Source organism: Ptychodera flava, chromosome 13, assembly GCF_041260155.1.
Source record: "Ptychodera flava strain L36383 chromosome 13, AS_Pfla_20210202, whole genome shotgun sequence".
NCBI lineage: Eukaryota > Metazoa > Hemichordata > Enteropneusta > Ptychoderidae > Ptychodera > Ptychodera flava.
This window is the reverse complement of record NC_091940.1, coordinates 10,363,240-10,384,700: the sequence shown is the minus strand read 5'-3', so window position 1 is coordinate 10,384,700 and position 21,461 is coordinate 10,363,240. Positions and strand designations below refer to the sequence as shown.

General features: G+C 37.7%; 2 protein-coding genes across 3 annotated transcripts in view; both read right to left on the bottom strand.

Moving 5' to 3' along the window:
• LOC139147371 (uncharacterized) overlaps positions 1–13,194 on the bottom strand; it is a 34,786-nt gene extending 21,592 nt beyond the window's left edge. The window contains exons 1-5 of the mRNA XM_070718443.1: positions 12,987–13,194; positions 7,559–7,612; positions 4,719–5,369; positions 1,512–1,634; positions 362–484 (exon numbers count right to left, since the gene is read on the bottom strand). Of these exons, the coding sequence (XP_070574544.1) occupies positions 362–484; positions 1,512–1,634; positions 4,719–5,169 (697 nt within the window). The 5' untranslated portion in view covers positions 5,170–5,369; positions 7,559–7,612; positions 12,987–13,194. The remainder of the gene's footprint in view (positions 1–361; positions 485–1,511; positions 1,635–4,718; positions 5,370–7,558; positions 7,613–12,986) is intronic.
• A 1,193-nt stretch (positions 13,195–14,387) lies between these two features.
• The window catches only part of LOC139147370 (uncharacterized), a 58,115-nt gene continuing 51,041 nt past the window's right edge, over positions 14,388–21,461 (bottom strand). For both annotated transcript variants that reach the window (XM_070718440.1, XM_070718441.1), the window contains exons 20-22: positions 17,528–17,601; positions 16,948–17,023; positions 14,388–14,968 (exon numbers count right to left, since the gene is read on the bottom strand). In XM_070718440.1, the coding sequence (XP_070574541.1) occupies positions 14,807–14,968; positions 16,948–17,023; positions 17,528–17,601 (312 nt within the window). In that variant the 3' untranslated portion in view covers positions 14,388–14,806. The remainder of the gene's footprint in view (positions 14,969–16,947; positions 17,024–17,527; positions 17,602–21,461) is intronic.

The window sequence follows — 21,461 nt, the reverse complement described above, 5'->3', positions numbered from 1 at the left end:
TGTACACAAAGCAGTGTCACTGTTGTGAAGTATGGTGTGACTAGATCAAGAAAGTGACCTTTTCTCGCACTTTATGAGATTTTCTTACAATTCTCGTGAACGTCGATGAGAAACTTTGTATTCTTACCAACGATCTTGCGAGAATTTTTATTCGTAACCTTCTAGTTGAGAATCAATTGTTACAGTAGCGTTCATAATCGTCGATTTTCTAAGCAACGGCGGTGCAAGCGATGAGACGATCTCAAAAATAGCCAGAAAAATCACTCTTTGACAGTCAACTCAAAGTTTCCCCTAGATGTATCCACTTTAGCAGCTGCTGTATGATAGCAAATGTGAAATTCTTGTTACACGACCAACTTACGGCAATTCTCTTCGTCTTTCCCTCCAAAACAATCATGCACACCGTCGCATCGTTTATCTTCGGGGATGCAGACGCCTTGGAACCCAGCCTGCCCGCAATCAAATTCTCCCGCTCCACATGGTGCTATCGAAAAGGTACAAAACAAGCGATGGGTATTGCATAAATGACTTTATTGACAACAGCTTGTCATACTATTGAAATCTCGTCCGTTTGTTTGTTTCATTATTTAGGGTGGAAGTTGAATGGTGTCCCGATAGGCCAGTTATCAGTGACAGATTTATCTTCAAGCTAGTACACATCTCAAAAGTGAATTTGAATTTGAAAATCATATTTTTTTTAATTATTAACCATAAGTTTTGAATTGTAAAATTAATTTTAATGGAAGAGATGCTTACATTTTGCTAAATGAAACGTCCAAGTATTCTGTTACATAACTCAGAATAGAAGGACAAGCGCACAAATATGTTCAAAATTCACCCACATTTGAAATTCAAAATTCAGTGTTATCGTCTCAGTTAAGTCAATGAGTAAATTACGTTTTAGATTTTTACATTAATGAAAAGCAAGACCATGAAATATAATTTAACATCTTTTAAAATAAATCCTCATTGGCTGTATTTAAGAAAATAATTCGCACGAGATTTCGAACCGAGACAATATGTTCAGCTCTACAGCAGATTCGTGACCCTTTACCTCGGTCTTCCTTCAAGCATGTTTGAGTAAAATATAACTGATTCAGAGATTTCAAATCCGATCACAAACTTCATAGCTCCCCATTGAGTGAGCGCAGATATGATCAATTATACCACAACTGGTTTTGTTACAAGAATAATGTGATAGTGCCAGCATATGCACGTCACTTCTTTTTAAATTTCACCTATGGTATATGCGTTTTTTCGAACTTAATTTCTGTCCGTTCCGCCCTGTGGTCCACAAACATGCCTGAACATATTTCTTTCAAAAACATGCAAATACAATATGCAATATGGCATACTATATTTTGCAAGTCATTTTGTTCGCGGGCTGATCCGACACTCTCTTTGTTAATATACATACATGCAGCAATATGATGCTAACAGTAAAAGGTTCAAGTTCTGTCACAAGCAGATGGAAAATGTCTCAGACCAAAATAATATGAAAGTAAACTTACGATAAGTACAGTTAGTTTCATCGCTGAATCCATCCCAACAGTGGAAGTACCCGTCGCAACGTAAATGCTGTTTAATACATTGTCGGCCATCTGCGCATGCGTAGTCCGCCGGTAAGCAAGGACCTGAAGCATGAAGGGAATAAAAAAATCTGTGAATACATTGTTCTCAACTTTGATCTTTTCAATTGTTTACTCCGTCTGATCCTTGCATTTCTGCATTTGTATAAATATGTCACACGGTCCCCTTATCACTCTTGCTGCCTCTGCAGTGGCTCCAAATATGCGTTCGACAACCACATGTATTAGTAAAGTTCAAATGTAACCTTAATTCAAAACAGAGTAATTGACAGAGGCGGAAGTAGTGTTCATCGATAGAGTAAAATACTTTGCGTTTTTACTTACGACGGAATCAAAGAAAAGCAACCGCTGTCAGCACAACGGGAAAGTTCAAAACTTTCAACTATAATTAGTATGAGCGACTTACTTTGTGAACAAGAAAGTTCACTTCATCAATATGCCTCAATGAATAAGTCAGATCAGTCGTCCAGGTAAATGACATCAGCAATTTAAGAGTGACTTTATCAGTGCTATATTCAAAATAATTTTGACAGTCAACCTTCCACGGAAATTGTCTAGTTGTTGTCAAGTGTATAAGGGCAAATTTTGTGAAATGCGTCGCCTAGCTTAATGGCTTCTGCAATTTAAAATGATTTATTTATGCCATGTATATCAAACATTTCTGGTTGTCAACTTTTTACCGACATTGTCTAATAATCGTCCACTGTTTAATGGCAAAAAGTGTTAAATATGTCGCCTAGCTTAATGACATCGGTAATTTATGAATAATGAGTCATAAGTCAATGACTTTTATCCATGAATCTTCTCATACGAGTGTTGGTCAATAGTGACACGGCAAAAATCCAGCGACAGGTTACATGAAATGCTTGCAACAGGCTTAGGCCAATACTTGTTACAGTGCGTGATTGTGTGATAGCACCTGTAACATGCCTGTAATACCGAATTTCAGGGTTGCATTCATTATTTTTCATCAGCTCTGTCAGTCATGCAATTTTCCTCATGATCCTTGAACTAGATATGATAGCAACCTTCAACTCTCAAAAGCTAATTTTTATCATCATACAAAGTACGCTTTCGCGAAAAATTGTACTATTCTCTAATCTCGTCATTAACACGTAAATATGAGCTATGAAAAAAATTAATAAAATCTCATTAAAATTACATTTGACCAACAAAATTGAGTGATTTGTCGTTCAGCAATATTTTAGTCTTCTTTATCTTTCCTTTCAATTCGAGGTAAGGGCCGTGAACAAGACTAAGCCCGGCCTCCGGTCACTGTCCTCACCATAATACATTGTCTGAGGGAATATGTTCCGTTATACTAATGTACATGACGTAAATTTTGGTTTAAATTATTTTCTGGTGAATTAATATGTGATATGGCACGAACACGATTATGGCCGGGCAACATTTTAGCTCCATGAAATTATGACTACTGACGTCGATGGCAATACTACTATTGGACATCCGATACAGATGTATAATCTCATTAATATACAAGCCTCTCGGAGTCTCGCACAATATTAGATCACACGTTTTACTATTTTTGGTTGCATTAACGAAACATTTTCATCGCCTCCTGTTTGTTTATTGGTTTGGGTACGCACTTCATTTGCGTTTTTAGCAGATTGTATTGCAATATTTATCATTTCCGATCCGAGTCGGAAGGAAAAGTTAAAAATGTTCTCGTTTTTTCGCACCATTCGAAGATCAGTTATACTAAGGTCATTTATCTCAACCCTTACTAAGGATTACGCAAACAAATATTTGATGATCACAATTACGATAAAGTGACAAAAACTTATGCAAAACACACCTTTCATGATTACATGTAGAGCAAAATTGACTCATCATTTCTTCTTACTTAAATATTTATAACTGTTATTCATAACATGCATTAATTGTGGCGTTTTGCTTTTGGTTCTCTAGCAGTGATTTATAATCAGTGCCCTTTGTAAAAATGGAAGAGTTTACAACAAAAGCGAAAACACTTCACCAATATACAAGGGACAGAACAGCCTGTACAACAAAACTGCGGTATAGGTCTGTGTCAGCAAAGACCATGGACTGGTGTACAGCGCTTGGAAGACATTTCTGTACAGTGCAGTACAGTACAGTACAGTACAGTACAGTGCAGTGCAGTGCAGTGCAGTGCAGTGCACTGCAGTGCACTGCAGTACAGTACAGTGCAGTACAGTACAGTACAGTACAGTACAGTACAGTACAGTACAGTACAGTACAGTACAGTACAGTACAGTACAGTGCAGTGCAGTACAGTACAGTACAGTACAGTACAGTACAGTACAGTACAGTACAGTACAGTACCTAAAACAGGTCAGCCTGGAGACTAGGCCTAAATTTAATATTAACCTACTTTATAAGACTATGCTGGTCTGTGTGTAGTCCAGACGTGCGACACGGTCCCTAAGTTTGGCATGTTTAACATTATGTACCGTCAGATGACAGACTGTCATTTTTGGATCGCTAGAAGTTCCAATTTTCATGGCGTTTCAGGCCCTGTCACAGGCCCTTTTTTCAAAGCTTTATGCAGCTCTGTCCGTACATAGCCAAGTTCAAAACCCCTGACCAGAACATTATATTACGTTAAACATTATATGGCTGTGTATACTGACATGCCTGATACGAGCCTATATGGATACGGGTCTGAAATCTCAAAGGAGTTGCGGGTAATTTAGGTTGTTAAACGCATACTGGCAAAGACGGATCAGAGACTGTTACGGGTACCTTCTAGAATCTCCTTGATGACTTCATACTGTGTAACAGTCACGAGTAAGTGAGATACTTGGTTTGAACGGAGCAATGTGAAAATCACTTCTAATCCGCAATTATGGTTAAATCAGACAGAACTTTCAAAACATTGATATATTAGAATCACTGAAATACATTAAAATAAAAAACAACAACAACAAATAAGTACAAAAAGTAAGCATGTTATTACGAGACAAAAGGAATCAATCTTGAATTTAAAAAAAACCTAAAGAATCCCACCAGCGTATCTACACAGTCGCGACACACCGTCTAACCCAATAAAAATTCTCTCTTTCGTAACGTGCATGTAAACTTTCTTTTTTCATGATTGCAATTCTCAAATTCTAGAGTGTTACTTACTTTTATACGACAGATGCCGGTGAATACTGTCAGGATGTTCTGGGTCCGTTTTCGCTAGTACACTGTGCCGACTCTTTCTGATTTCCGAGAGCCGAAGCTTGTTCGTGTTGCAAATCGTGACGGACGGAAATGTCAGCTTTTCCGCCGTTCCAATGTCGACGCTCATCATCACGTCATAATCCAGAAACTGTTCAATAAGCTCTCTCGCTTGGAAGGAAAACATCCCGATTGCCGCCAGGAAAATAACCAGCCAGACTAGTTTCTTCGATAGAGATTCACCGAGGATAATGCGTGGCAGTACGCGACAGGTCGTCGACTCTCCGAATTCCGTGATCAGTTTGGGACAGCTCCCCAAAGTCGGATTCTCCGGGCCTTTGTTCGATCGCATCAGAGTCTCTCCTCCCGGAAACGGTTGGACTTTTAGGCTCTGCATTTCCATAGTCCAATCCATCTCTATAACATCCGAAAACGGCTGAAACACGGTACCTGGTTGTTTGTTGGACGCGCTTCTCTGCAAACCCCGCGTCGTGCGCGTCGAATAACCCAGTCACATTAATACCGTTGTTGTATAACCCAGTCACATTAATACCGTTGTTGTGCCAAGAATGCTCACTTACACACTGTTTTTCAAATAACTTGCCCTTGGAGTACCTACAGAAATGTAAATAAAATTGGCGTTAAGATGCCGAAGTCTCAACTGCCGTCCGCAACTGAGGGCGCTTTACTTCTACAGCAAACAGTGACAAGTAAACGCCGCTACTTATCTCCTGACCAATCAAAACATCAGTTCTGGGAGGAAACGAAAGAAATATTATATCGAGTGTGCACATTTTTCAGCAACTACATATGCAAACTAATCCTAAAATTTCACTGTATTTCGGGGGGAGGGGATGAAATAGCGAATGTCTGTGTCCACTTAAAATAGCGTAACCACAAAAATACAACCTCACGTTGTGCTACACAACGGTTCCATACTTACAGATGATGATGACGACTTGAGTTTTGCAAAATATTTGAAAGCAGGGCACAATATCAAACAACACACACTCTACTGTGCAGTGTCACCCAATTTTCACCTTCAAGGTAATATAAAACTTAATTTTAAATTACACTCAAGCATGATATTCATAAAGGAACCGTCGACGTCTAAATGTTAGTCTTTGTAATAATTAATGAAACAGGGGTCACCCGACTCACCGTGCAAATTTGCGTATTCGAGAAAAAAAATGAATTCATGAATTCAAAATGGCCGCGCCCGCCATACCCGGTGATAATTCCACAAGGACAAATCAAATATTGATTTTCATGGTAAATTTACTCGAAATGGGTCCAAAATGAGTCAAGATGCAACGGAACAGAAAAGTGTAGTAATAAAAATTTGAGTGTCCGAAAAAACTGTCCCCGAGGCGATCTCTACCCTAGGAAAATGGATGATGTGCAGAAATTGTGACCTGACCTTTCTAAAAGAAGCTGAGACGACGCGTTGACCTTCAAGAGTACATGTACAATAATTATGCGTACGTTTTATTTTGAAGTCCGATTTTCTATGACTGTGCTAAAAAGGGCAAGGTAGATTTTGATTTTCTTCGTTCTTGAGTGTCCCTCTTTCTAGGGTTGTACATGTAGATACAGAAAACATTCATCCGTTCATTTTTACTGTCAATCGAATTTAGGGTGTTTGATTATTCCAATTCTTATGTATGTATGTATGTATGTATGTATGTATGTATGTATGTATGTATGTATGTATGTATGTATGTATGTATGTATGTATGTATGTATAAAATAGCGTACTCCTATTCATGTGTGTATTTAGCCATGTTGATATATCTCTGTGTTTATGTACAAATGTCAGTCCATATTTTCTTTCTGTATCTATGTTTCAATGTATCACTGTACCTGCTAACAGGGTAAATGTATTTACCGAGAACGGCGACAAACGAGAAGCAAGCTCTCATAAGAATTTCCCATTCATAATTTTATGGTTGTTCAAGTCGCAACTTATTGCTTAAAGAGTGTAGCATTACTTTAGCGGGTTAACTATAATAAATAAAGCGGTCAAACATAAAAAGTGCAAATGTAAGCATCTGGGCTGTCGATGTATCATACGGGCAAAACACCCGCCGATATCGATCAGTTGCTACGTAACGTTTAAAACAGCAGATACTTTTGGCACTGTCGTGTTTGCATTGCGCTCGATTTATTTTAGCCATCAAGTTTTGCTGTAATTGTTGTGGAGGGATCGGGAATCACCAATCGATGTCCACGCGTAATTTAACACTTTTAATTATTACGATCATAAGTCCCGCAGTATCGCTAAATGAGGCCATTGAACCGACTCATGAAACCAGCGAGTGCAATGTAAAATAATGGGTTCGTATGTCAATACCGATGTTCTATTTATGGTTCATTATTAATGCAATGCTAAATTTTGTAAGTAATACAATGGAAATAAGTTATTCAAGGCTGAGCTATGATTTATATTCCTGCGACCGCGTTGCAAAAATAGGAATACATTGAGCACACTTATCATCTGTCAAACTTGTTTCGTTGTTTGTATTTTTTGCCTACCTCGAGCTTTTGGTCATTGCAGCTATAAGAGCTATAGTCATACTCAGAGGTGACTACACACTTAACATTTAAAGCTGGTTGAAGGTCGATTTTCCCAAATTATACAATAATTTGTCATTGGGGGACCATTCATGCAATCATTTTGCCCTGAGGCTCCTGGATGGCACCAATAGCGCGTGGCCAACAAGTCAGGTTTTTCCGTTACCTAGAGGACCGTACGACTCTGTTCTTCTCGGAAAATATAGATTATACGAATCTCGTATACTTACACTGCTCGCTGTGTCCTTTTTACTCATTCAAGCTTCGAATCCAAGGTCCAACTCCTGTGTAGTGGAGAATGACGTAGAAAGTATGTTAGCAGACGTTGGTTACACGGATGAAATTAGTATGCAGATCACATATATATTTCATCGATGTTTACTCTTGGAAACGGTGACATGTGACCGTGACTGTGACTGCAGTGTGTACGCCGGGGCCTTTGCCAACGCTTACTGGGTAGGGCAATAAGCAAGGCCAGCGCTAACTATATCTGAGTCACATACCTGGAAAATATCAGATATCATAAATTTACACATCACGTGATCGATTTGTGTCAAGATAACAGGGCAGGGAGAGGCGAAGAATATACAAGGGGTGGAGAGGTTCTGTTTCAGGACTACGCGCTCACTATTTTCTGAGAAGCAAACAATGCATAAAATTCTGTCTCGCTCTGTAAACTTTACAAAGCAAGTTACAAACATCGTGGTTTTCAAAACATGAATGGACTGACTATCCCTTTAATTTTAATTTTTTTTGAAAGCGTATTTAATTAACAAAAATATTCCTGATTGTTAGAAAAGGCATATGATGCTCAAAATTTCAGTATTAAGTTAACCGTCAACTGAGAACCGAACATTTCTAGCATCAGTATTCTGACAACAATATATTTTCTTGTTCGTTTGGTCAAACTACTCGAAATATATTTAATCATAGATACATTTCTATGAAGTATGAGGGTGTTCTATCCCTCAGCTGTACAGCCTGTCTGCAAATTCTCCTCACCAAAGACAAGGCAAGACAAGAGCCTGATTCTGAACTACGTCACAATCTACAACTATTGAATTCCTAGACACAGCCGGTTCCGAATCACGAGTCTAGCCGATGGTGCTCAGTCATGCAATTTCGTATATTATTAAAACCTTTTCAACATTTGAAATCAATCAGTATTTATGTAAATTTGAACTCAAGTAGTCGAGTTGATTGAAATGTACAAAGAATGGAAGGAATGGATGGATTTGTAATAACGAATGACGTAGCTGTGTTCATAGGTATGGTTTATTTAGTTCACACATTGCTGCACCCTGGGACTGTTAAGAACACCTGGTTCGGTCGGTATCGAAAATAACAGTACAAATGTTGCATGATATATTACGAGTGATGCCGTCGGCGTTTCAGCAACCTGACGAAAGATTGACTGGCGAACATGTTGTAATTCGCGAACTGAAAGTTCATTTAATGCAGTTACCACAGAGAGAAACTGAAATAGCGTTTTTTAATCATGGCAATATCCGGTTAGGTCAACTATGATTAGAATATTCTATAAGGCGGTCTTTCACGAACCTTTGCCTCCTTCCTCATAGCATACAGCTTTATCATTCAAAGGTCAATTTTACGGATCAGGTACTTTTGAAAAAACATGATTACGGTGATGACAAGGAAAGGTGTCGATTATTTGAATTTTGTTTGTTTTTTGTTGGAATTTTATTTGTTGTCTTCTAATTTTAGGACGTTGATATTTGTCAACGTTTCCTGCTTTGAGATCGTGTCTTCGCATTGTTCGAATGCCTTAACTACATTTGTTAGTGAGGAAAGATATTTAGAGACATTGCCATAATTATTGGGAAAAGACACGATAATGCTGTGGTTCGATACTCAATCTCATTGCGATGAACTGGAAGAGATACTTCATCAGTAATATTTGCTAGCGGGCTTGCCGCTGGGTTACGCCAGAATACGATTGTTCAAAACCTACTCCTTATAAACTTAGTGGCAGGTATCACCAGTGCAGCCACAATCGTTTCTTTCCGAGGACCAATAATTTGAAGCGTAACAAATTGAAGATAAGATCCCCTGTCATATCTATACTGTTACTTCAAGAGTTTAGGAGGCTGCAAAGCGGTACATATATTTATGTAGATGTGAAAAAAAGTCCTTTTACTTAAATTGTAGTTTTCAGAGCATTTGTAAGCAACATACAAACAACTGAATTGAACATTGCTAAACGAAAGGGTATTGTCAGAAAACATCGAAAAAAAATCGGGTGAAATTCCCCAACTTCTTGACCCATAAATAGATAGAAATTCATACCTAGAATATTTTACTAGAAATGAATTTTTACTTTCAAATTCCTAGAGATTTTAAAACTTCATTATTTGAAACGACTACAATAAAAGAACATTAAATACAAAAAAGAGTCAAGGGGGAATTATTAATTCGAGGTAGCAAACAATAATATAGGTCTTCAGTCAATCAGTTTTCCCATGTGTTGAGATTCATTGGACTGGACGAATGCAATCGCCGAGGTATTGGTTATCAACACATCAAAATTCTAATTGAAAACGGGATAAATATTAATGACTCATTATGTTTTAGGAAACATTAAAGATTCAGCAAGGTCGGCCAAAAGCGAACAATGGGGAAATCAGACATATACAGACTTTTTGCGACTCGACAAAGTGTGAATGTATAAATATTAACAAGTAAACTTAATTAGGACGTTTTTATATCCGTACTTGAACTTCCATCGTCAAAAAATGCGCAGGCAAAGTCATGATGTGATATCAAATGTTACACCGCTGTCAGATTTCCGTTTATAAAAAGTGGATTAGCTGTAATGATGTTAAACGTCGCGTTGACGTAACACATTATGGAGTGTGTAATTATGAGATTTTTTTGTTTCAAAGATTGTATCAAATTAATAATGCAAGGGAAATCTTTAATCTTCAGGAATGACTGTGTAAATTAGAGATGTTGAGAGCTAATCTTATCTTGGAGAAATAATTACACAGGTAATACATCGTCAAAGACACTCGAACTCTGAAATTACATGGTACTTTATGCTGTTAATCCTTCAAACTTTCAAAATATTATAAGAATAATTCTGGCAAATTACTTTTATCAATCATATGATCGATATTTGAGTACTTTTGGCTTAAAAGTGAGAAATTTATTCACGATTGTACAGAAACGGAAGCGACAGGATGTCTATCACGTTGTGTATTTTGGCAACACTTCAATTGATGACAGAGTAATTGCGTTATAATCGAAATCAAACAACTCCAGCAATATCATAAGTGGAACTACTTTTAAACATTATGTTTTGGGGTAAATTAAATATGCTTATTATACGGTCACAATTTCCTTGCAAACTAGAAAAGAGTATAAAGTTGTAAAAAATAAAATAACGATATTTATTCCTTTCACCGCTTTCCGATTATTCCAAAATATAGTTACAAACGCTCTCCATTCTTTACTTGTTTTACCGTGTTACCTTAAATTTTCACAAAAATCAAGACACTGTAAAAATCGTTTTGTGGTACAGTAAGTAGACGAACCCAAAATGTTAATGTGCTGATTTTTGCCGCCTTCTTAAGGTCATAGTCCGCAAATTTTTTCCCAAAATCGACTGCAGATAACGACCGACACACACTACTTGTCAGAGGCATGTTGCAAGAATATTCTCTGGCCAGACTGTTCCTTTCTAACGCCTAAACCATTGTCCATGAACTCAGATCATAAAAGTCCACCAACTACAAATATCCTATGGCAAAAAATATCTATAAACATTCACTAGTGTTGCCGGTTTGATTGGTGGTTTGTTATGATAAAAGTGTATGCATCAGCAATTTGTTTAAACTGATGTAATTGATCTGAGTGCCTGCAGCCGACACTTTAATAACCTGCGTCAACCGAAATGATCATAGTTTATTTGCATATAAATTGTGCGCGCATGATGACCATATTCAGATATTGAAAGCACACAGAAGTGTGGTTTTTTTTAATTAGTGTCAGCGCTTTGCTATTAGTTCAGCATGCCGATTCCACTCCATATCTTTGGTATTATGTAAATTCCATGTCGATGCAATCAAGATTAGTGTGAATGTGTCAGCATTTAATTCAAAGATTGCTAGCATCCGACGGCAAATATAAAGAACCCAAAAAAGTTCAAAATTTAAGTAAAAATATCAATTTAATTTGACGACGATAACGTACATATCGATTTCTTGACATAAATCGTGTCTACATTTGAATTCGTTTCTATAGTTGAGCAGGGGGAGTGGCAGTTCTTTCACCGGGGGCAATACCATTGCTCTTTTGCTATGAGTACATAGTTGTCGCTCCAGGGATGGTATCCCAGTATTAAAAAACAAAATATTCGCCGACCTTACTTGTCAACTCGTCGCCATAATGCTAAAACTATCATGTAAAAATGGATGGTACTCATTAATTTTGCATTAGATCTTAAGGTAGATACGTCCGTAGCGACATCATATAGATGAGCAAGATAAGACATCTTAATTTCAAATGCACTTGTGTATCGCATATTTTAATAATGCAAGCTTAGGCTGCAGGTATTTGAACATTTTAATAATTATAAATTGCATACAGATATATTTATTGTATAAAGATATAGATAAAGATACAAATAAAAAAGTTACAAAAGGAAGTATTAAGGTGAAAATAAATCTGGGCTTGGACAACTGAAATAGTCTAGTAAGACTAGTCGAATCCATGGCCCCAAATCGACTCATAACAACTGAATTAAAGGTTCATTAAATATTAATTGTTCATTTAAATAATTGTTCGAGGTCATTTCTTCATTCGGTGCATGTTTCCCTTTCAAGTGTAACAGAATAAACAATCAATTGATATGATCATTAGTTGTCATTATGGACAAAGCTGGCATAGTAAATAAATTTAATTTCTTGCAAGCTTTTCTTCCTGTTTCATTTTACTCTACACTTTTCTTACATGAACCAACCGTCAATTTATTCTACGCAGAGATAAGATACTAGAAAAACCTGATGTCCAGATATTATTAGGTTATTCACAAAATACCGCAAAGGATGCAGGAGAACATTGACGCGGTGTATCGCTCTCCGCTTCGCGAAGGGCGATGCGCGATGTCAATGTCCGAGTCTTACGTTCGTAACTTGGTCATCAAATTGTCCGAATATTGATAGTTTTTGTGAGATGTCAACTGTTTTTTTCGTTTTTTTAAGACAAATAATTAATCGACTTGCGACTTGGATAGAAATGACGCAAGCACCATACTTCGTCAAGATTTTTACCCTATAATTGTTTCACGAGGCCGCAAAGGTTGGATATTACAAAATAACGATGAAGACGATATGCAGTCACTGGGCTGTGCACACCATATGGTTATTGGAAGTCGGATGTTTATTATTTGCCCCGTTGACGCAAAAGGATTTTTGCAATTCTTCCTTCACAGGGACTGCAGTTTGTCAATGGATCAAAACTAATTGTACATGAAATTGACGACAATGTAAATAATTTAAGATTGTAAAATCTAACTTTATGAACTGGGATTTTGGGTTGTAATATTTTATCGGACATAGCTTTCGGTTACAGTATCATTCTGGTTGTTTTTTCAACAGTCAGCTATCTGAGTGCGGCATATATGTAAGTAATACATACCTTGTGTAATGTACATGTGATGGCCAAGAGTTCGGAGGTGAAACTGAACACTGCGGTGACGTTCCCCTTCAAAGGCTCAAATATCCAGGATTTTCAGGACGAGACACGTGCTTGACATGGTCACTACACCAGTGCTTCTACACCCCTAACATCTCTTCCACGAAATCCAGACTTGGATACGTGCCTCGACTAAATGCCTAAACTGTATATGGTAATTTTAGCTGTCGTGTAGTTTATAGGGGTATATGAAATTTGGCGTGTATACAAATAAGATAATATATCAAAAGTTCGCCTCCGGTTGTTTTGAAATTTACGCCCTCTGTACTGCTGCCATATGGATTCTTTCCAGCCTACCAAAGTAACACTACAATGGTATAAAGGTTAAAGCATTTTGCAGTATTACAAGCCCTATTTTGACGTACTTTGTGAAAATAATATCACCTACATTCTGCAATCTATCACTATACATTTCTCCACCATGGGACGTTCTAAAAGATACCGCAAACGGAAGAATTTAGTTGCCTTGTAATCTGATTTGTGTGTACAAATGGCATCGGATCTACAGAATAGTCAAGAACAGTTTTCCAAAGTAAAATCACTGTATATAATATGGTCAAACGATCATCATGCTTGATATCACATTCGACTCTTTACCAAATACATGTAGAAAGAGCAACCCAATTTTGAATGTATATGATCTGACCAGCTGTTCGAACAAACCTCCATTACATACCTAGAAACATAAATAACACTGAGCTCGCAACATAAAAATATATTCTATTAAAATTTCTGCGGGTTAAAAATTTTCAGACATCACCTAGTTGCCATGAAATGGTTTATGTTCAGTGCTAACACGCTGTGAAACCTACTATGTAAACATATGTGAAATAAGCAGCATTTATCATTCAATTTCATCAACTTACCCTTTTGAGAAGCATGCAAATGAAGCATTCTCTCGAATAGTGCCTTGTCAATAATAGCAATCTACTTAAGTTTGCACTGCTGTATATAAGGTCCAATAATGTCACAGTTTCGGTAAATATAACCCTTCCTAACAGATGTGTTATTTTTGTGACCTTTGACTTCTCTTCCTCAATAACATACAATCTATGTAAAATGCACTGCTATCGTTTACATTTGAATTCTAGTCTGGACCAGAATTCACTGGCTTGTCAGCAATGCAATACAGGCTGAGTTGACGAGCTGAATACTGTCTAACTGAACACTGTCTAATCGAAGAGTGTGACATCACGAATTATACAGGAAATTTGTGTTTACAATATATGATATTATGGATGAAGTTTTTCAGACTTGAAACTGCTCAGAGATATAACCTCAGTATTTTATATGACGCTATGCCAAAAAGCGGGAGTGAAAGGAATATGAGTCATATAGCGATGTGAAATAAAACATTTCTGGTGAACTTTATTTCAAATAATAACAAATTTTACAACAAGTTCTATTCTGTAGGTGATGGCCATACACTAGACTAAGTGTAAAAGTTGTCTTACTTGCAGTAAATGTACAAGACGCGTACAGCAGACGCCAGGTTAGTGTATTGTATACAGACACTATCATTTGTTGAGACGCAAAACACTCTATTTGTAGTCCGTAAATCTTCTTTATTGTAATACTGCTCTGTCACTGTAAGCTTGATAAATGTCTGGCTGATTAAGCGATGAGTTTCTATTCTAGAGTTTGTTTAAGTGCAACAAGGCCATGGCACAAAGTACGAAGCAGTATCGACAACATTGTATTGAACACTTTCTATTATGGTCGTTTCCTCGGACTTAACTCCAAAAAGTCTACTTTTGCAACAGTCAAACTGAGGAAGCGGTCTTTGGAATGTGTGCATTTGTTGTCCTGGACACGAGATGCCGTAAAACGGCTAGCAAGAAATCCAGAAGTTCTACGACGGTGATCAGTGACATACCAATGCAGAGACTGAGAGTACCGCCAATATCAGCAAGTAGCTCTTCGATCTGAAAATGCCATCAAATTACGATTATGATAATCAAATGTACATATAAATCTTATATGGATAAAAGCTGTAATTTTGATGATGTTTCACTGTTTGTGCTTTTTAATATTAACTGCAGTTCTACTCCCAAAGGATGTTGAGGTAGACGGTGCCTGGTTTGTCAGTTCATCCTGTACACTGTGCACATAAATCCTGCATTGTTATTGTTGATAGATGAATTCTGGTCCGGACTAGAATTCAAATGTAAGCAACAACAGTGTATTATACACGTATAGGCACAGTGCTTACGAACTAGACAGTAGGTGTTTCAACATGCTTTGGGGAGCAGAAAAGGAATTTGTCATTGACATGCAAAAAATAGCGGGAAGAATCATCAACAGTTATAGTTCCTAACTATTTAATTTCATCTAGTTTTTTTTCGAGATTTTTGGGTTGTCACATTATATGTGAGTCAAATGGTTATAAAAGTTTATATCAAATTTTAAAAAAGGGAACGAAAAAATCTTTAAGGAACTCTGTAGCCCTATCTCGTAACGTTTTCATGAGGCAGTAGACCTACATGTTTACCGGAAAATCATTCCGCAGTCATTCAGACTGTTTTCGTATGCAGGGATGTTATTCCATCCTGGATGCAAATCGTGTCACTTTTCTTTGATTTACCACTCAACCAATCGTGTGTGAATCTAAATGTAATAAAACAAATTGCTTTTGCACAGAGTCTGAATTATTTAGTTTCGTTCCCAGGCCACTTTCATATCTCTAACAATCTCGATGGCCTTGGATAAAATACTGTAGCTTTTGAAAATTTACTACCTCTTCAGCAGGACGCCCTCAAAGTTACGACCAGCGCTATGATATCTATTCGAATAACAGGGTTCCAAAATCACAATTTTATCAATTTCAAAATCGTAATTTGACCCTACTATAGAAATTGACACAATGCCTTCATTTTGAATAATATTTTGCAAACTGCCATCGACGGTTTCTTTTTTAAATACAATTTAAAGGGATATAGTCGTCGGAAATGGGCTCAAAGGTCGTATGGGACCCATACAACCAATGGCAACACTTTATCAAAGGTACGATGGTGATTGATGAAAGTTAAAACATGTCTGTCATAATCTACATCGTATAATTTACAAATGTTGCAGCTATGATGATGAAGTGCATCTAGAGATCGTGCACGAAATACATTATTTGTAAACAAGAAACTCGCACAGGCGCAGTTCTGACGACTATTTCCCTTTAAGCTAGTCTTTACAAATGTGAAATTACACTGGAACACTTTAACTCCCATGGTCGTGGCAAATATTTAACACTGTGACAGTACTTGGAAATCTTGCGAGACGTTTCCTCAATTCTAGTAACAAGAGAATCAGACAAATTTCAATGAAGCTAGAACTATCTCTTAAATTACACTTTTGCATGAAAGGACCTCTCTCCTTGCCAAAACGAAGCTAGTTTTCCTTTTCAGTTTGACTTAGAATCGCAGGCTGATAGTTTTAAAGTTTGCCTACACCTGTGGCCACTTTAGTGTTGATCAAGCCTACTTGATACAGACAGAAATTCTGCTTGTATAAAAACAAAACAGGCCCTGCCAAGAGTTGTAAATGAGAGCTAATGATTGGCACCCTGTGTTAAAAATGGAGACACAAGATACCACTTCCATTCATGAAAGCCTCTACTCGATAATTAGTTTATTGGGGCAACACACTCACTGGTATAGCATCAAGTAAAAATGTATGTCCCATTGTGTGTGGGGAAACTGAAATAAACAAGACTTGTACATGGACTAGTGCATGGTAATGTTACATTGTATCTTAATCTTGAATACAGGGCGCCAATTGTAAACTGAGTTTAAAACCTCAGACAGAGCTAGCCTTTATACAAGCAGAATTTCTGTCTGTATCAAGTGGGCTTGATCAACACTAAAGTGGCCACGGGTGTAATTAAAAGCCTATGTAAAGTCAACTAACATACCGAGTAGGCTGGTAATTTCGACAACTTGCGAAACTCCAATTCTTCGTAGTACACATTAAGACGAAGTAGGTTGTCTCTGTAAAATTGAAAAGCACTGAACGTTTAGCGCTTTAGTGATAATGGCATGAATTCCAATGGCATGTGTTGACAAGGATTTTATTGAAATCGAAGAATGTTTTCGTTTTCGTCACCCTCCAAATTTGATCTTAGAAGCACAAGGCTTACTTCAAGTTCGTACAAAAAAGGAAACAAATGAATACTGTTATATTTTTTCTTCGCTCTTGAACTAGAACTTAGAGTCGATAAGCATTTTTAATGGCCACTTATGACATTAAGTGTGAATACTTTTGGAACTTGGGTGCTGAAGTTACCAAGATACGATAAATTTGCATATGTCAATGTATTGTAATGGAGGCGTGTTTACCATGTATATTTATAGAAACTGTACAGTATTGGTAGCGCTCTTGTTTCACCTGGCCACCCAGGCGAACACAGGTGATAGTAGCTACTAATAACTTAACGTTCCGGCAAGTCTCCAGCTAGAAAAATTCCCACTGCCAACTGACTTTAAGATACTCACCTTACGGATTTCTGATCTACCACTTTCTTTGTAATTTTCTCACTAAGAGGACGCAAGAGCGTTAGCAAACTTTTCTGGAATTATAAAATAGCATCTGTAAGTCGAATGCATGAATTTTGAATGACAGATTGATAATATTTGTCACAGATATTGGAAAAAGCCCTTCTGTTCTTCAAAACTGGATTAATATTGACAAACCTTTTATAGGTCAAAGACAGTTTTTTTTTCTGGTGAGACCACTGTTTGATTTTTTTATTGTACCTCGCATCGTAAATCTCAACCAGTAGTAAAGTAAAGGTGGTCAACTGTGATTAATAAGAATTTTACACCCCATTTTATTCATTTATCTACATGAAGCGAAGGAAAAATTAACCATCCATGTAACTAAAGTATAACCCTGACCTATATACGAACTCACGCACGCGCAGCAGTGCATTGTCCTGTACTAAGCAGGGAAATTCCCTGCTGAGCATGTTTATACATGTACGGGAAATTCCGTGTGAGTCATCACCATCAACTAGCCTATATAAAGGAGCTTTTTTTACACCCGTTGTCAGTCCGGCCGGCCGGTCGCGGAGTCTAGCTGATGTTGAACACGAAGTTCCTATCGGTGCGAACTTGTTCACCCGATAGATAAAATTTTAGTAATTTCCTCTGAACTTAAAATATGACGAAAGACCATTACTTCAAACAAAATGAGTCGTTTCAGATGAATGGTACTGATATCTAAAGTGTTCACTCTTTTATCTCTACGTACAAATGTAGTTCCTAAGTCGTTCTCTATTCTATTCCCACCAACAAAACATTCAATACTCATTTCCCCTCCCCGATCTTTATCAATACTTATGATAATATCACAAGTTGTTCTGTTATCTGTTTTCATAGCATAATATCCAACCAAATCGTCAAATTCATCTCCAGTAGCTAACTTTACACATCTAATGAGAACTGTACCATGTTGAAGTATTTTCATATTATCAGTCATCTGTTGATTTACTGTCTGTAAAGTGAGAACAGCTGCCTCATCACCGACACTTTTAAGACCCAGTTTCTTTAAAGTTGTGTCCCAAAATAATCTTACTGGAACTCCGCTAGCTGTATACGAGCAATAATTCTCCCCCTCGTTTATCCACCTTCTTAGTGTATTATCTGCCTTCATTATTGTATTAAGAGGACTAATTTTAAGGTGAATCGGTATACCAAGAAGTGCAATGTATGGATTTGTAGGAGTAAGCCAACTACGAAAATCTAACAATTTATATTTGTTTACATTGCTATCAAAATAAATCACATTCGGAGTTCCTGGTGGTTCAGCAACACCTCCTGCAATTTCACTATCCAATATATCTAAGATGTTACGCGGCACATTATAAGGCATGAATTTCTGACTAGCCGAATCCCATGTCAGAGCAAAAGGAGTAGAATCATTCGAAGCCTTTGTGGCGTCAATTACAGTTTCATCAATGTCTTTAAGTTCGGAAAATTCTACAGCATGCTCAGTGGGATTGCACCGCGGCATTGGCTAAAACGAAATATTTTTCGCGGTCTTTATAACGAAGGACGTAATCCTTATTATGATTAGCAGCCATCTTAGTATTATTGTTAACTTAACATCACTCAGATCTTCAAGCTCAAGATTTTGCATACGAATTGTACCTAGACCGAAGCCACTTGGATCAGACATAATTATGTTATATACAGTGAAAATTAAAATAATACCTTGTAATATACACAACCATGGCTTCAGCAATAGGAATGACAGTTCTCGGTGCTGTATTAAATGCAACGGCATTCACAGGAGGAAATATTATCGGACAAAAGCTTTCTGGGAATGGTGAGGCTCTTTATTGAAGAAAAGTTCGACATGATAAAGCATTAGAAAAATTTGAACATGATCGCAACGTCTGGTCAGAAAAAAGATTACTACAGGCTGACTGGGAAAGAGAAAATCAAGCAAAGGATGCGCATGCTGCGGCAGAATTAAGAGATACAGATGCAGAAATCCTGGAAGAAGCAGAAGCGGTGCAAAGCCGTTCCGAAGGGGCAGTTCAATTCTCAGATTATTATCAACCCAGCCCTGAGCAAAAGAAATATGAGATGATCTATATTGCTGGAGGATTAGTCGTGGGATGGTTTATGTTACACCGGTAGGGGGCTCCTTCGGAACGCTTCAGAACGACTACAGCAATTCAATACAAAAGCTAATTGGCCAGTTATTGAAATCGATCATGTTCCCATCCTGATCTGTTATCCAGATACGCATTGAATTCATGTAATCTCCCCTTTTCTCAATGGCATAGAAATTGCTCCGTTTTTAAAATCGTAAGTAACCTTTTCACTTATTTCTCTCGTATCCCGGATGGGAAGTATTTGTAAACAGTTCGATACTTTCCCCTGTATGTATCCTCCGGAGGCACCCGAACCAAATGAAACATAATTTCCAGTAACATCGACTACATCTGAATGAACTATATATTTAGTGACTGTTAAGAAATCCACTTTCTTCGGACTCATAGTACTTTTTATAACTGGGTTGTCCTCAGGTTATCTGAAAAGCAACGACGTTGGCGAAGCTACCTGTAGCATTGAAATAAACTTTAACATCTTTAGCCAAAGTTAGAAGAACGTGGTTTGTCGGCAGATGTTTTTCAAAATTAATTTTTTGCTTCAACCCGATTGCTTTGTTTAACGTATCGATATTGTAGTTACCTGGACGTATTGATTTAGTCTTCTTCGGTTGGTCACCTTCTTGATATTTTATTACATTATTCGTCGATGTTATGTTATGCCATGAATTATATAGTCCGCACTCTAGCAGTCTTATCTTCGTAAACTGTGTCGTGTCAATGCAAGGGTAAAATTAACAGTGACTGGTTCACCTGTTTGGCTTTCAATCCAAATGATCATTGTTGTACGTTGTATATATTACTAAGTATAAGTGTTCGATGAATTTATTATTATTCCGAAGGTGCCCATTACACAGTATAAGGTTCTGCAGGAATAATATTTTTCTGTTCAAGGAGATCTTTGGTCGCAACCACGGCAGCAGTCGCACCGCCTAATTTTGCCAATCGAGTTAAATTTGGTCGACTTGGATCACCAACCTCTATTTTCAGAAATTTGCTGGAGATCATAAGATATCCCATCGCAAGTCCTGCGATTACAATACCATCGTACATTGTGTTTACAACTGTTTTAATATCCATGATTGCTGACTAGTATATAAAATAAAAATAAAAATAAAAATATGGGGAGTTAATCCATCTCATACAATGTAGAGGAGCTGGGTCCTCCCTCCCCTCCCCCTCCCCCCCCCTCCCTCGGAACTGTTCTGGAGGGAGCCGGTACGGGCTCTGTTTTTTTTTCGCTTTCTGAAGCGGTTCCCGCGGTTTCCGGGGAGGACAGGGGGTATGCCGAGCACGCCCCAATATAGCCCTAATGCAGTCAATGAAACTCCCACAATTCCTAAAACAAGATAACATTTATTATACCAGCGTGATTTATTATCACACTGTTCTTTCATTGTAGGCGGTAGGTCTGCTACCGCATCGCTCCCCCCATTCCCCTCCATTGCTTTTAGTTTCTTCTCCCTGTTTGCCTGTTCCATTCCGCTAGTCGCTTCCCTGAAGCAACTCTCCCTGGATGCTTCGGCGGTAACGTCATTTTCTCTATGTTGCGCTGTGTCGGAGGTGCCGGTGTTGGTGGTAGGATCGTCCCTGACGGAGTCGTTTCCGTTTGCTGAGTCGGCGAAGTTGAATCCATTATTTCAGGTACTATATTAACCCGATTTTTTAAAATTTAAATGTTTACCCGTAATTAAACCGGTGGAAACTAGAGCAATCAGGGGCCCCCACGTGAAGCTATCCGTCCTGATAATCGTTTTATTTCACTGTTTAGAATAAAATCCTTTTTAAGATCAGTGGCATAGTTATCT